Source organism: Canis lupus, chromosome 34 (genome assembly GCF_003254725.2).
Source record: "Canis lupus dingo isolate Sandy chromosome 34, ASM325472v2, whole genome shotgun sequence".
NCBI lineage: Eukaryota > Metazoa > Chordata > Mammalia > Carnivora > Canidae > Canis > Canis lupus.
Window position 1 is genome coordinate 37118649 of NC_064276.1, and position 17377 is coordinate 37136025.

The 17377-nt window shown below is 39.3% G+C and overlaps 1 protein-coding gene across 11 annotated transcripts in view; it reads right to left on the minus strand.

Moving 5' to 3' along the window:
• SPATA16 (spermatogenesis associated 16) overlaps positions 1 to 17377 on the minus strand; it is a 236455-nt gene that overhangs the window by 33074 nt on the left and 186004 nt on the right. For 10 of the 11 annotated variants that reach the window (XM_025425617.3, XM_025425616.3, XM_025425615.3 and 7 more), the window contains exon 10: positions 15118 to 15201. In XM_025425617.3, coding sequence (XP_025281402.1) covers positions 15118 to 15201 — 84 coding nt within the window. Of the gene's footprint in view, positions 1 to 5788; positions 5840 to 15117; positions 15202 to 17377 lie in introns of those variants that run through there. The other variant, XM_025425626.3, reaches the window with a different exon arrangement.

Here is a 17377-nt window from a genome sequence, read left to right on the forward strand (position 1 = left end):
CTGTGAAAAATGTTCTTGGCATTTTGATAGGGATTGCATTAAATGTGTAGTTTGGTTTGAATAGTATAGACTTATTAACAATATTTGTTCTTCCGATCCATGAGCATGGAATGTCTTTCCATTTCTTTGTATCCTCTTCAATTTCTTTCATCAATGTTTCATAGTTCTCAGAATACAGAATATAGTTCTCACTTCTTTGGTTAGGTTTATTCCTAGGTATCTTATTATTTTTGGTGCAATTGTAAATGGGGTTGTTTCTTAATTTCTCTTTCTGTTCTTTATTATTAGTGTATAGAAATGTAACAGATTTCTGTACATTTATTTTGTATCCTGTAACTTTACTGAATTCATTTGTCAGTTCTAATAGTTTTTTGGTAGAGGCTTTAGGGTTTTTCACATATAGCATCATGACATCTGCAAATAGTGGCAGTTTTACTTCTTCCTTACCAGTTTGGATGCCTTTTATTTCTTTTAGTTGTCTTTTTGTTGCTGTGGCTCAGACTTCCAGTACTATGTTGAATAAAAGTGGTGAAGAGTGGACATCTTTGTCTTGTTCCTGATATTAGGGGGAAAGCTCTCAGTTTTTCCCCATTAAGGATGATGGTAGATGTGGGTTTTTCATATATGGCCTTTATTATGTTGAGGTGTGTTCCCTCTAAACCTACTTCTTTCTTTTTTGAGGGGGGGGGGAAGAAAGAGAGAGCATAAGTCGGGAGGGGGAGGGGAAGGGTGGAGGGAGAGAGAATCTTAAGCAGGCTTCATGGTCTGCACGGAGCTGGACGCATGATTTGATATCATGACCTGAACCAAAACTGAGAGTCAGATGCTAAACCCAGGTGCCCCTAAACTTACTTTGTTGAGAGCTGTTATCATTAGTGGATGTTATACTTTGTCAAATACTTTTGTACATCTATTGAAATGATCAAATAATTTTTATTCTTTTTCTTATTGATGTGATATATCAAGTTGATTTGTGAATATTGCACCACCCTTGTATTCCAAGAATAAATCCCACTTGATTGTAGTGAATGATTTTTCAAAAATGTATTGTTGTATTCAGTTTGCTAGTGTTTTGTTGAGGATTTTTGCTTCTATATTCATCAGAGATAATGGCTTGTATTTGTGTGTGTGTGTGTGTGTGTGTGTGTGTGTGTGAGGTGCCTTTATCTGATTTTGGTATCAGGGTGATACTGGCTTCATAGAATGAAGTTTGTTCTATTTTTTGAAATAGTTTGAGAAGAATAGGTAGTAGTTCTTCCTTAAATATTTGGTAGAGGGCAGCCCGGGTGGCCCAGAGGTTTGGCGCTGCCTTCGGCTCGGGGTGTAATCCTGGAGACCCAGGATAGGGTCCCGCATTGGGCTCCCTGCATGGAGCCTGCTTCTCTCCCTCTGCCTGTGTCTCTGCCTCTCTCTCTCTCTCTCTGTCTGTCATGAATAAATAAATAAAAGCTTTAAGAAAATAAAAAAAATATTCGGTAGAATTTCCCTTGAAGCGGTCTGGTCCTAGATTTTGTTGTGAGTTTTTGGACTACTGATTCAATCTCTTTGCTGGTAATTGTTCTGTTCAAATTTTCTATTTCTACCTGCTTCAGTTTGGTAGGATATATATTTCTAGGAATTTATCCATTTCTTCTAGTTTATCTAATTTGTTGGCATATCGTTTTTCATAATATTCTCTTAAAATAATTTGTATTTCTGTGGTGTTGGTTGTTATTTCTCTTCTTTCGTTTATGATTTTATTTATTTGAGTCGTTTATTTTTTTTTTCTTGATGAGTCTGGCTAGAGGTTTATTGATTTTGTTGATCTTTTCAAAGAACCAGCTCCTGGTTTCATTGTTCTCTTGTTTTTTTTTAGTTTCTCTACCATTTATTTCTGTTCTAATCTTTGTTATTTCCTTCCTTCTCCTGGTTTTGGGTTTTGTCATTCTTTTTCTAGCTCATTTAGGTGTAATGTTAGGTAGTTTGAGATTATTCTTATTTGTTGAGGTAGGCCAATATTACTATATGCTTCCCTCTTAGAACCACTTTTGCTATATCCCAAAGGTGTTGGATCATTGTGTTTTCATTTTCATTTGTTTCCATGTACTTTTTGATTTCTTTGATTGATCCATTCATTGTTTGGTAGCATTTATTAGTAGCATATTATTGAATCTCCATGTATTTGTGGTCTTTCCAGGTTTTTTTCTTGTGGTTGACTTCTAGTTTCATAGCATTATGGTCAGAAAAGGTGCAGAGTAGGACTTCATTTTTAATTTGTTGAAGTTTGTTTTGTGGCCTAATATTGATCTATTCTGGAGAATGTCCCATGTACACTTGAAAAGAATGTGTGTATTCTGCTGTTGTAGGATGGAATGTTCTGAATTTATCTGTTAAATCCATCTGGTCTAGTCTGTCATTCAAAGTCACTGTTTTCTTGTTGATTTTCTGTTTGGATGATCTGTCCATTGTTGTACGTGGAGTCTTTAAAGTCCCTTACTATTATTGTATTACTATCAAGTAGTTTCTTTATGTTTGTTATTAACTGTTTTATATATTTGGGTGCTCCCATTTTGGATGTATAAATATTTACAATTGTTATATCTTCTTGTTGGAATGTCTCCATTATTATTATACAGTCATAGTAATTTGTCTCTTTTCAAATATTAGTTTTAAAGTCTATTTTGTCTGATATAAGTATTGCTACTCTGGCTTTCCTTTGACATCCATTTGCATGATAAATGTTTCTCCATCCCCTCACTTTCAATCTGCAGGTGTCTTTAGGTCTGAAATGAATCTCATGTAGGCAGCATGCAGATGGGTCTTTTTTAAATCCACTCTGTCACCTTATGTCTTTTGATTGGAGTGATTATTCCATTTACATTCGAACTAATTATTGATAGATTCATATTTATTGCCATTCTGTTACTTGTTTTGTGGGTTGTTTTTGTTTTTCTGTGATTATTTCTTCTCTCTCTCTTTCATGGTTTGTTGGTTTTCTTTAGTGATGTACTTGGATTCTTATTTTTGCATATCTATTACTGTTTTTTGATTTGTGGTTACCATTCGATGTATATATAACATTGTCTGCATATAGCAGTCCATATTAAGCTAATTGTCACTTAATTTTAAACTCATTCTTTACTTCTCTCCCCTCCACATTTCAGATATTTGGTATCATATTTTACATCCACTGAGGTTTTTTTTTTTTTAATTCCAGTTTTTATTTCAGTATTTTTCAGTTCTAAAATTTTTATTTGGTTCTTTTTATATCTTCTATTATCTGCTGAACCTTTCTATGTCTTTGTGGAGACTCATTTTTTTTCATTTGTTTTAAAGTGTTTGTAATTGCTCATTAAAATTTCTTATGATGGCTGCTTTAAAATCTTTGTTAGAAAAAAAATAAAAAAATAAAAAAATAAAATCTTTGTTAGATAATTCTAATATCTCTATCATTTCTGTGTTAGAATTTTTTGATCATCTTTCTTCATTCAGTTTGAGACCTTTTTGGGTCCTGGTATGATGAGTGATTTTTATTTGAAATCTGGACATTTTGGGCATTATGACATGAGATTCTGGATCTTATTTAAACCTTTTTATTTAGCTAGATTTTCCTGACACTGCTCTGGCAGAGTATGGAAAGGGCACTGCCTTGTTACGGGTTGGTTTGGAAATTCAGGTTCCCCATTCAGCCTTTATTGACTCCTCATTATTTCTGGGTGAGGATGAGCATTCACGTTCCTCACAAGGTTTTCATTGATACCTCCCTAGCAGGAAGGGGCAGCGATACCTTATTAGTGCTTGTCATGTGGCCTCCACTGACATCATGTTGAAGAGGCAGGCTCATAATTGTTGGTACATGTCAAAAATCCTGACTCTCTGCCAGGCCTCCTCTGATACCACACCAACAGGGGGAAGGAAGGGAAGTGGTGCCTTACTACCCAGTGGAGATGAAATCCAGGTTCCATATCTGGTCTTTTCTGCCACTACTCTGTTAGAGTGGGAAGACTGGGACAACTTGCTATAGCCTAGTGAGGGCAGGAGTCTAACTACTTACCTGGCTGTTGCTGACATGTGTGAGTATTGGATCACCATGTTTTTTTCTGTGATGTTTGGCTGGAGTAGAATGATTATTGTGTAAGGATTTTCCATTTTACTAGGTTTCCTCTTTCCCTGTCCTTTGGCTTTTGTTGGGGCTGTTTTGTCGACACGTTAGTGTTTCTGGGTTACTAGCTTCTTTGCAAAGAGTGTAGGATGTATGAGAAAATAAAAATCTATCATGTCATTCCTCAAGTCTTCATGTCTCTTGGTGGTCAGTCCTTTTCATTCCACTTTCCAGAGTCTTGTATTTGTTTTACATATAATGTTCAGGATCTTTAGTTGTTCTTACTGGTAGGAATAGGGGAAAGCATATCTACCCCACATTCCTGAAGTGGAAGTCTTCTATCATGTGTTTTTTTTTTTTTTTTTAAATAAGCTTTGACCCCTGTACTTCAGGGAGATGTACTATAATTTCTTAAATCAGTTTTTCTGGTTGCTTTTAAGTATCTATGTTAATATGATTTTGTGAATCACTGTGAAGCTGGAGGGGTCTTCTCTGCATAGGAGGTCTTGTAAAGGTAAAAGAGTCTCAGATTCCTTTTAATTCAATAAGAAAAGGGCCTAACTTTATCTTGTTTTTTGGTTAGGATCTCAAACATAAGTCTATATTCATTCTTTCACCAGCCATCTCATGCTCCTCTCCAGAATCTTTCTCAAGCAGAAAATCATTTTTAGCAAAGTACACACAAGTTTCACACATACCCAGTTTTGATGATATTAAGAGATATGGGTGTGTTTATGCTTATGGCATTTGTATGTGTTTTAGATTCTAATAGTCTTGTCCCCTCCTCCACATGCACCATTTTAAGAAAGGCATAATCACAATGAGAAATGGCCCATACCTTCCTTTAGGGCTGCATATAAAGGCACTTTCATTTCTGCCCTCTCCAAAAGATGAAAGGTATAATGAGTACACTGTAAATGATTGAATGAGCTACAAGTCAATTGCTCTGAACTCTGTATTAATCCCACTTTCCATACAGAATGGAAGATGTCCTATGGTTCATTTAACTACCAAGTGGTATAAGCTGTTATTGTGTTATTCTCCAGAATTATAAAGGATTGCAAAACTTAATGTATAAAATACATGCAATAAAATGCTGGGCTGCCAAGCAAAGACGACACCTTTGGTAATTTAAGGAGAGTAACTTTAGAATGAACTGCAAACTCACTCTTCAGTTGAAAATAGAATTGAGATATACACTCCCCTCCCTTGCCCCAGATATTTCACTGAACTTCTGAAAGATATATTTTGAAAAGTTTTTATAGACATTAAAAAAACTATAAGCATTTCCAATTTCTGTCTTAGTTACCTTCCTATATATTAGCTCACTAGTGGGACAGGCAGGGAAGGATCCCAGAAGTGAAGGAGTAAAAACTATGCTGTCCAGTTCCAGGCGTAAGGCTTCTGGGCTCTGAGGATAAGGCTTGGAGGGGTCATGGCAATCTGTGTTTCTCAAATTGTGTCATTATTGACAGCCTGCCTTTCAGTTAACTCACCAGAAAGTGACCCTCAGGTTGACAAGAAGTACGCTATAGGAATGGCCAGACTTCCAAGCTGTTTCCTTGAAGTTCTAATGTTGCAGGAGGAGGGAAAATGGTGAGCTATCAAAGCCAACATAAATGCAATGTCTATATGATGAGGGAAGACAGTGAGAGCAGATGATCCAGGAGACAGTGGGTGTGCCAAGTTTTGGATTTGGTCAGGCAACTGCCATATAGCTGGCTAGATATGTCCTCGGCTGGGCCAGTCAGCTGTGATCTAGAGAAGGATGGAGAATGCCTGTGAGAGCCTCTGATGCTCCTACCCCTGTCACTGCTGAAAAGTAGGCTCAAGGGTTGTCTCACTGGCTGTCCTACAGGATCTGAACTTGGGTCAGGCAATATTCTTTGTGCCATGGACTTTTAGTAGCTGCAGTTGGTTCTAGCTAATGATTAGGAACAAAGCCTTTGATCCACCCAAACAAATCTGACTCAAAACTAAAAGCTGTCACTACTAACTTAGGCTTATTTCCTTGTTAATTCTACAAAGCTCTTTTTCTCATCTCTCAAAGGAGAAATAATGACATCAACCTCACAGGGTTGTTGCAATGATTAAATGTGATAACCCGATGATGAAGTGCTTGGCACATATTAAAAGATCAATAGTAATCACTGATAATATTTGCCATCACCACGGTATTAATTAACTTAATTGTTTATCTGAAATACATTTTTCTATAGCCTGCTTTAATTGGGATAGTTATTCAAAAGCAAACTTCAAAGAGATTAACATAGTCTGATCATTTGTTGAGTAACATAGTATTTTATTAGGTATGGGAGCACAATGGCAGTTAGCTTTGTCTGCCCCTTGATAAACTCCCGGTTAAATCTGGCAAATCTCCTGGATACATACTCCCTAGATGAGGGCCTTGCTAGGATTTGACTCCTGCACAGAAATGCTTCTGCTGCAGAAATTTCTTGCCAAATCATAAAAGTTTTAGAATATTTTCAACTGACAAAGTCCATAAAAGAGGTATTCCCAGTTTTGGAGGGAAGGCCAAGCACAGGTGGGAAATAAATGATTAGGCAATACAGTTGTTGAAAATGTTTAACAAATTAACAACACACTTTTTTTCCTTTAAGTCAGAGGAGAAAGATGTTGTTTGGTTTAAATGGTAACTGCAGTTTGTCACTTAGATTTGAAGGATCACATGGTAGTTGGGGAAAATGACTAGGACCAGGGCTTTTGGCCTTCCCCCCTCTTTAAGCTGGACTTGGCTTTGTTGAGTGCAACATTAGAGGATGAAATGCTCCCTCCAGGTCCAAATGCCCCTGGGGCTCGGCTTCTGACCACAATCAGGAGGTTCAAGGCGGGGGTGGGGTGGGGGGGGTGGGGGTGGGGGGCTACTCCACTACTGCTGCTGTCTGGACACCAACTGACACAGACTCATTTATTCTGGGAACTTCAAAGATTTATCCCAGGCACCTGGCCTCTTCTGCCCCTTGAACCTTGCCTGTCTCTCCTTGTCCCCAGAGTCTGTCCCCGTCCTTCCCCCCAGCGTGGTCAGCATCAAGAGCATTTAGGTTTCTCCCCACGATCTGCGTTATGCCACGGACAGAACTGCTTAGCAGTGCTTGGAGTACACACTGTAAAGGAATTTGGGGATATGCTAATGAGGAAGCCCATAAGCAGAAGCGGAGAAGATTCACAACCAAATTGCAATAAATCTGCAGAGACTCCTTAAAGAACAAGACACACAGGAAAAGCCTGATTGCTAGGAAAACTGCTTTGCAAATGAGTGGTACGGTTGCTGAATCTTTGAAAAGACAGCGGTACTTTCAGAGAGACACAACTGCATGCCCTAACCACGCATCAGTCAGCCCGCACGACTGGCCGACGAAGGATCGTGCCGCGTGTGCAATCTCTCTCAGCAGAGTTTCTGGAGGGGTTCAGGTCTGAATGCTGATGTGGAAAGTAAATAAAATGTTCCAATTTGCTCTTCTCTCTTCCTCCTCAACCAACTGCCCCTGGCCCATCTCCCAGATTTGTAGTCTCCCCTGCTTGCTCTGCCTACATCAACAGCCTTGAACGGAGCAGAGTTGCTAAGTGACATACAATCCTATCCCATTTTCATCTCAAAAGACCAGATTAGTATGTCAATGAATATCATGTCTGTATGATGACAGATAGGACTTATAAGTTGAGATTTTTGAGATAAAAAAGAACATAAAACGCGAAATAATGCGCAGGGTCCTATGGATGGATGGTTTACAGATATCGACCTATATACTGTGTTAGTTGAATTCACAGAAGGTTGTGATGTAGCACATTATAATATTTGATGAAATTTTAAAGTAGTATTTCTTTTCATGAAAATTCACAGGACCGGGATTACATGGTAGAGTATTTCCCTCATTACTTTTAAAATAACAAAATTTCATTTCTCCTCATTTAGTCTCAAGTCAGTGATCCAGAGGCATATCGGAATAAGACAATATGCTGTATCAGATTAAATTCTGATCTTCTCAATGTGAAATTTAGACTTTGTGAGGGAAGAACAAATAACTTTTCCTCTGAGTTGCAGACAGAGTGCTGCTTAACTGTTTCTCTTAACTGATTCTGTGGTGGGAAGAAATAGGAATGTTCCAACTTAACAGTTGGCACATTTTTTTTTAAAGACTCCTTTTTCTAAAGACTTCTTTTTCTATTTATCTTCAGGCCTAGTTCATAAAGCTTTGATGGGCTTCAGGATTCAACGCTAGGTAACGTGAAATCATAGACTCTGAAGGTGGTAAGGATATAAACACATTATGTTTTTTAGAAGGTTGTGACTTGCCCAAGGTCTCATGAGTGGGGGCTCAATTAATGGTCAAGGATTTGACAGATTTAGGTTCTGTACTCCTCCTGGTTTTATTTATTTATTTATTTTTCCCTTTTTTTTTTTTCCTCCTGGTTTTAGATGAAAGACTAAGGAACAGAGGATGAGGATCCTATACAGGTGGGTGATAGAGGTAGGCTAAACCAGAAGTTCCTTAGTGACTCCTTAGGCCCAGCTTGAAAGAAGTGTACTTTGAGAACTGAAGACAATCAAACTGTGCTAGTTTATGGTCGAATATCACTTTAGTTGGAAGTCACCGTAACTCCCCATTTGGCCTCACACCTGAATGCTCAGCTAGACATAAGACGGTGCTGGTCAGTCAGGCTCTTTCAGATAGCACAACGCTTAGGCTTCTATCAGGAAAGAGCTTAGGCTCCAGGGTCAGACCGCATCCTGGCTCCATCACTTACTGGCTGCGTGACTTTATGTAAACTGTTGAACTTCTCTCTTTAAAAAAGTATACATTTTATCTAATTTGAGGATTAGTGAGTTGGTCTATATAAAGGGAATATAGGAGAGTGTTGGCACGTATTAAGGGCTTAGTTAATGTTGACTCTTATTCCTTCATTTTGATGGTCTGGCTTTCAAAAGATTCATTCAGAGCTGAGAGGGGACCTAGAATCTTCTAGTTCAGTATCTTTACAGATGAAAAACTGAGGCCCAGGGGAAAAAAAAAAAAAAGTGGCTTCTGAGCTAATTTGTAACAGGCACAGGTCTCCAAATTGCTAGTTTAGGTTTTTTGTTTTTTGTTTTTTGTTTTTTTTTTTGTTTTTTTTTGTTTGTTTTTTTTTTTAGTTTTAGCCTTTAGTACTCTTCTGGATAGAAGACTGAATCTGACCACTTCTCACCTCCACGGCCACCACCTGGGTTCAGGGTTGAAGCCATCCAACCTTGGGTTCAAGCCCTCACAATTACTCTCCTGTATCATTGCAGTAAACTACTAACTGGTCTCCCAGAGTCTACTGTCGCCCCCATCAATCTAGTCTCAATTCGGCAGGGCAGCTTCCAGTGGTTTTCTTCTTTATTTGTTTGACAAAGCATTGTGATTTCTGCTCACTCACTTCATCTTCTGTTACTCTTGTTCATTCTATTCCAGTCCCCTAGCCCTCCGTGTACATGCCAGGCACGCTCTACTCTTGGGGTTTTAACGTTTGCTGTTTCCTTAACTTGGAATGCTTTTCCCAAGGTATTTGCATGGTTTGCACTCCCTTCAGATTCTTGTTCAAATGTCACCTCAGTGAATCCCGGCCTGACTATTTATGCTAGTGCAGTTGCAATCATGGGCATCTTCCATGTTCTTCTCCTGCTTCCTCCAGCCATGGCATTCATTACTTATAATATATTCCATATTTCTTTTGGTAGTTTAGTGCCTACTTTGAAATACAAACATCATGAGGGCACTACTTTTTCATGGCTGTATCCGCAATGTCTAGAACAACGTCTGACCCACAGGAGAAGCCCGGTAACTGTCGGATGCATGCATGAATGAGCAGTGTGATAACAAGACCTCTGGGAGAGTCAAAGGGTTATGTTTTCTCAGGCTCTTGTTGTTGTTGTTACGGACTAAATCTTGTTAAAGAGTTCTGCTGGGGCATGGGATTTCCCAATATGAGAAAATGTACCTTTTTTTTTGTTTTTACACTTAATCTGCTTATTTTTGCATTTGTACAGCTAAACCAATGTACATATATCTTTCTTGAGTTAATTACTGGAAAGGGAATATTCTACATAGCCAAACCAAAAACAAAAGCCACTTTCCTAAAACTCTGTAAAGAATATATTTTAGTTTCAGTAAATTAGCAAAAAAAAAAGCCCCACAATTTTTTCCTTTCTTTTTCTGGGTTCCTAGAGAAAACTCAAAAAAAAAAAAATGTAGACAGGAGGTCAGTGCTCATGAATCAGGTTTCATCCTGATAGGCTTTTTATAGACCTATAACAGAGTGGAGCCCTGGAAATTGTGTTAGGTAATGGGAATTCCGACAGACCCTTTAAGTACGTGGAACTAGGAGGTGCTGCTATAATTCTGCTGCTTCAGATGAAAATTTCAAGTGTTTTCATTAGGTACAACAGCTGTTTCTATTACAGATAACAGATCTCAGAGGTGGTGATGCTGATATCAACTTCTAGTGGGCTCAGAACACAGTGTAGCTTGTACAATTAGGGTTTTTGTAATTATTTTTTTCTGCACACGCAAATTAGCTCTGTAGCAGTAAAAGGAAATTACTTACTTGCTACCGGAATTGTCTGAAAGTGATATGATCATCCTTTGTAGAGTCACATTAACCAAATTAAAAGCCCTTGGGAAAAATTTGGCACCCTGTTCCTTCCCATTCACATCTTCCTAAAGACCTCTCAGGAGCTTCCATTTCGAAAGCGGGGATCATTACCGGGGCTTTTAATTTGAAAAGATTGGCTGCTCACCAGTAAGTCTTTATCTCCACACCTCGTGGTTGGGTAGAGTTGCTTTGCCATGTTCCAACCTCAGAGGCCTTGACTTTGCTATCCTCCTGACTCTTGCTCGCTTGCTGGTGTTTTCTGGCACGGGACAGAGATCCATGGCTCTATGGCTGGAGCTCGCCTCCAAGGTCGATGCTCTCATTGCATTCCTTTTCTGAATGCACATATCACTCTTCCTTGGAGAAATGGAAATCTATTCCTCCCACCCTGTGAATCTGGACTGGTCTGCAGCCACTTTGAACAAGTAGCATAGGGCAGAAGTTCTGGGCCCAGCCTTTGAGAGGATTGATGGTTTCCACTTCCCTTATCTTGAAATAGTTGCTTTCAGAACCCAGCTGTTTGAAGCCTAATTCGCACGGAGAGGCTCCATGGAGGCACTCCAGTCAGCTGCCTCAGTTGACTAATGTCAGTTGTCAGTCACAAGAGTGAGCCTCGTTGTAGCTGAGCACATTTTCGCCTTCAGGTGACTCCAGCCCCAGGCACAGAGGCCACCTGATTGAACTACATGAGAGACACTGAGACACTGAGCAAGAACCACCTAGTGAAGTCTGGTCAACTCACAGCATTGTGAGAGATAGTACTGGGTGACGGTTCTACAGCACTATATTTGGGGTGATTTCTAACATGGCGATAAGGAACTGCAACAGGGGCAAAGTGGGAAGCCACAGGGTAGGCACTCCTATGAATGCAAACAACAAAAACTTAGTGTGACATGGAGTTGGTGGTTGTCTATAAGATGTCAACAGGTACAGGCAAATATCAATTTCTCTTCCATCTTTTTGGCTGGTCCTTGGAATTTCATAATTGAACTGTTGCTCTGTTGTCACTTGGGTTTATAAATACAAACATGTAGTGTACAAATGTAAATATTTCTGGGATGGATAGATAACGCCATAAACCAGGGCACAGCAAACTTTTTCAATGTAGGGTCAGACAGTAAAGATTGTAGGCTTTATGAGCTACGTGGTCTCTGTAGCAATTAACCGACTTAGCCAAGGTGACGTAGGCGATAGGTAAATGAATGACACGGCTGTGTGCCATAAACTGTGTTTATAAAAATAGGTGATTGGATAGTTTTGACCTGTGGGCTGTAGCTTGCTGACCCTATGCTAAAAGACGATTTCTACAGCCAACAGAGGTATGTGGTTATAATTGCTTGAGTCTCACCAGAATTGCATTTGGTTTGCCTCGAGCTTCAATTCCTCTTGCCATTTCTTCTGAGTATCCTTTGTAAGGTTCTCTTCCTACATTTGAAATGTGCTCCCAAAGGCTCTCTTTGCATCTTATTCGATGCTCTTTCTCGGCTATCTCACCTTCTCAAATGATTTCAATTAATACCAGTTCACCATCAACTAAGACATCTCTCTCTATTCAGTCTTTTATCTAGAACTGCAGCCGCCTGTGCTTCCCCTTGGATGTCTTGCCAGCACCCTAAGTTCAATGCCCTTTTGTGCCAGTTATTAGCCTATAGTCCCTTAACTCCAGACCCACCCTTCTAGGATCAGCTCTGAGATGCTGGGGCCTGGAACTCTGCAGATCCCACTTCTGTTTTGCTAGCTGTTGGTCTCTGTCAATAGGAGGTGTTAGAGGAGCATCGCAATGCCAAAGCAGAAAGGAGGGACTTGCTGCTTCCTGTCTGCTTGGGCTTCCCGTGAGCATCTCTTCAGCAAGGCTTCTTTGCTCCAGAAAGTCATGCTCTTTTCTGTAGCAGCGATTGAATCTCGTTTTTCCAAAAGTTGCAGTTACCTCCATTACAATTCCTTCCCCGCTCCTGCCTCCCTCCCTCCCTCCCTCCCTCCCTTCGGCTCCAGTGAGTAAATACCCCCTCTTCAGAAGTCTGAATCTCACCTTTAGGGTTCCTCCTCCAAGCTCGGAGATAATAGTGCTTCTTGGTGCAAGGCCTGAGTTTTGGTCCACAGAAGGGTCCCTGCTTCAGGTTTCTAGGTTTTAGTAATTCCAGTCTCTCTCCAGTCTCTCCTCTGATTTCCCAGCTCTAATGGGTGGTAGCTGCTGCCTTTAACTGCTCCTTCTGTGCTAAATTATCGTTCTCCTTTGCTTTTTCAGTTATCTACTTAACAGTGTCATAGCTTCGACCATTCTTTATATTAAATTCCCTTCCAAATATCTGGAGCGGTTTCTGTCTCCTGCCTGGACTCTGAGTTTATATTCTCAGTGCAAAGCTACACTTTTGAAGTGTGTTCTTCCTTAGAGAATGGCACCAGCCAACCTCTCCCCATCCCTGTGCAGTGACTCAAGCCCAGTGTCTGGGCGTCATTCTAACTTCTGTTCTCTAAATTCTCTTAAGCAATCAGTGAACAAGGCCTGTAGGTTTGGCTTCCTGCACATTCCTTCTATTTGTCTGCTTCTTTCCATCTGTACACCCACCACCATAATCAAGCCACCGCCTTATAACTGACCTCCCCACGTTTCCGTAGCTCCTCAATCTGTTCTCCCACTGTCGCCCTAGAGATGTATTGAGAATATTTTCCAGATAAATACTTTCTGAAACATTCCAAATCCTTAACATAATTTATAAGTCTCTGTGTGATTTGCCTTCTGCTTCTGCACTTTATTTTAAAATATGTTCCTTGCTCCTTTATTAGTTTTTCCCCCCTTTATCAGTTTTTTAATTTGCTGTGCTTCCTTTGCACTCTTGGCACAAATGCTTCCCTCTTTGCAGAAATCTGTTTTTACCTGGATAACTACTACATATCCTTGAATTGTATTAATATCACTTTCTCAGAGATGGCTTTAACTTTTTTTATTTTAAGATTATTTATTTATTTGAGAGAGAGCGTGCACACAAGCGTGATTGGGGGGGGGGGGCAAAGGCTACCCTGCTGAGTAGCCTACTACTGGGCTCAATCCCAGGATCCTGGGATGATGACCTGAGTCAAAGGTAGATGCTTAACCTACTGAGCCACCCAGGTACTCCTTAGAGATGGCTCTTCTGACCTCCCAGACCAGATTATATTCCATTTGTTTCTATAGATTATTGCATGTCTAGTTTCTCACCATAATATTCAGTAAACTTGTAGCTGTATCCTTGTCTTCTTTCCTTGATGGTAAGGCCTGTACAGGCAGGGGCTGTGTTTGTATTGTCCAGCACAATGTCCTGAACACCCAGTGTTCTTTTCAGCACAGTAGATATTCAACAAATATTTGCTGAGTTCAGTTAATTTCTGTTCTATTCATCTACCGTAGAGCCTCTGAACTGATTATAGAAGACAGCCATTTCCTCAGATGCACTAGAATCCATCATGGCTGATTTTTACCTCTTTTTTTTTTTTTGATATATTTTTAATTGGAGTTCAATTTACCCAACATATAGCATAACACCCAGTGCTCATCCTGTCAAGTGCCCCCCTCCATGCCTGTCACCCAGTCACCCCATCCCCCCGCTCACCTCCCTTTCTACCACCCGTTGTTCATTTCCCAGAGTTAGGAGTCTCTCATGTTCTGTCTCCCTCTCTGATAGTTCCCACTCATTTTCTCTCTGATTGTTACCTCTTAAACTGATGACTTCTTTGGTTTGCTCTTCTCATATTGGACAGCAGTCCTCCCTTTATGGGTTCTTAACAGTGATTGGAGGACACTGAATGGGGAGTAGATTGACTAGAATTTATTAACTTTACTGGCCTGGAGACTCAACATGTTTCCCTCCTACGTTGTCAGAGAGCTCTGTAGCATCACATGAGTCTTCTGAGTACCCAGTGCGAGGTGCATCTCCTTTGCTTGTTTTATTTAACTCAGGTAGTCAACCAAGGGATGTTCTCCTACTTCTAACAACTGGTATGTTACTTCTTCACCCAAAACATCCATGTGCTAGTTTCTTTGTAGTTCCCTGAAATATAGCCATTATTCCTCAAGTGGGGCAAGTGCTTGGGAGGGGGGCCCTAAAATACAAATAAAGGAGCTTTACAAGAATCTATAACCAATAATGAAGAAGCAGATAATGAAAATAGAATATGAAAATGAACATAAGAAGACTGATGAGAGCATATGACTATAATCTTTTGGAGAAGGAGACCAGAGGAAACATTATATAAATCCATTTTGATTTTGGTTACACTTCTAGGGAGATAGCTGCATTTATTTAAAAAAGAAAACAAACAGTAAAACAACCTGGAGAGCTTTCTTTTCATCTTCCAAACAGATTTGACCCAAGATGGACATTTTCTTTGAGAATAATATATCTTTTTCTTTTAGCTGAAAGTTTTACCTTTTGGATTGTATTCCACACACGTTCTTTATCGTTTCTTCTTCCTTCAAGGGTGTCCATGGCATCTGCCATTAGTGACTGCAGCTGTGGCACCAAGATAAAAATTATCAGTGTGGAATTCACACAGAAATAACTTCTCTAAATACACAGATTAAAACCTAATTAAAAAATCATTTGTACGCTGATGATTTTATTACTCATCTTTCCGACAATGAACACTGCCACCTCGTCTTTGCTTCAGTCATTACCAAGTATTATTGCAGATATAAAATATTGTAACAAAGAAGAGTCTTCTTGAAAATTTGTAGGAAACATATAGATTTTAATGTAGTAAGTGTTGATGTTTTGTAAAAAAAAAAAAAAAACAGATTTGGATTGTAAAGAATGAAGGCAGTAGTTAATTCTCTCAGGAAATGGCATGTAGTACATGAGCACATTTTAGTATTTTCTCCTGAGGCTAATGTATCATAATTCTAAGGCATCGTGCAAAAGCTCACCCGAGGACAATACTAAAATTGCACTGTTTCATTGCCGTTTAAAGGATGTAGCTCATTTAAGTTCTTTTACTATTCTTTTGTTTTCTAAAATTTCAAAATAACCAAGTTGCCTTTTTCAAAGACAAGTTTAGAAGATTCCACCCTTTGCCCAAAACTGCCATATTCCAATTTAAAACAGACCTATACACATGCTGCATGTGTGGCTGCGAAGTAATGAAGCTGCATCAAGCCATGTGACATTCAAAGCTAAAAAAGAAAGTTCTTTAAAAAAGAACAAATGCCAGTTCAGTTCACTGTGGCATCAGAGTATGAACTCTTAGATAATCTCGCTCTACTTGAGATATTTCAGAGCTTAAGCAGGAGGGAAGAGAGTTGAGTCACTCAAAACTCTTCTGTTGAGCAGTCCCTGTTTATGTAGCACCATAAAAGATATTACTAGGATTTATTTTCTAGGTTAACCTATGCTTGGAAGTTGCAAAGTAAAATCTGTTACCTAAGGTGATGAGATCTTGCAAGATACATGATTTTTAAATATTTGGCCTATACATATATATCCATATACATCATTTTTTTAGTAGGCATGTAAATTATGAAAATATCCCATGAAATCCTGTTTTCCAAGGTTTCAGAGAGGGGGATATTGCACTAACATGTGAGTAAGAGATGTCAGTGATGCTAGTTTGATGCTCTTTGTCTATATTTAGAAATATAAGTATTTACAGAAAAAAAAGGAAAAAGCTACAGATATGTGGTTAAGAAAACCTAAGTGCAGGAAACTCCCCTGTATTTTTCATTTAAATCTTCAATGTGCTTTTCAGGAAGACAGGATCAACACTGTGCCAGCTTCTTAAATTAACATTTTCTTTGCTTCCTCTTATCTCAGAGGAGCATTAATCATCTAAAATTGGCTATAATATGCACTTTGGAAACTCCATACTTACCGCACTCCTGAGTGTCTTATGAGTGGTAGGATAAACACTTAGCCTTTTAGAAGGTGTTCCGCTGCACACAACCATAACGGTTTAGAAAGTATTATTGCCAGTTTTGACTTAGTAATTCCTTGATTAATAGACTTTGTTTCACTCCACAGTTTTTTTTTAGTACGTATAGTTTTATTAGGGGGCTACTCAGACCATTTTATATACTTACTTTGAATATCAGTATTTATTTAATACCCTTTTACAGGGTCAGATGAACATTATAAATGTTGGCAGTTCGTGTCTTGATGGATTAATTTGTTACAACTTTAAGAGCTCAAAGAGGGAGGGTTGCTTTAGTTATCTGAAAATTACAGGTGATCAGTTTGGGCTGTTCTCATCCTTGCTACGGGAATTCAATTCAGGTCTATAATTAGTTTTCACTACCTTCAATTAAAACCTCAAAGTAAAGAGCCCGTCCCTACAACACATTAGCATCTCCATACACAGTAAATTTTACCTTTCCTCAAATGGCCCCCACCCTGGTTAGCAAGAGTTTTACAAATGAGGAGCCATCATTTCTAATATTAATTATGCTTATGCTATACACATCTGTTTGAAGATTGTTTCTGAGATATTCCTTCAACTAATTTTTTATTATTTTATTTTAATTATTTTATTTATTTACTCATGAGAGTCGAGAGAGAGAGAGAGAGAGAGAGAGAGAGAGAGAGAGAGAGGGAGAGGCGGGGGCGGGGGGCAGAGGGAGAAGCAGGCTCCATGCGGGGAGCCCGGGATCAAGCCCTGACCCAAAGGCAGATGCTCAACCACTGAGCCACCCAGGCA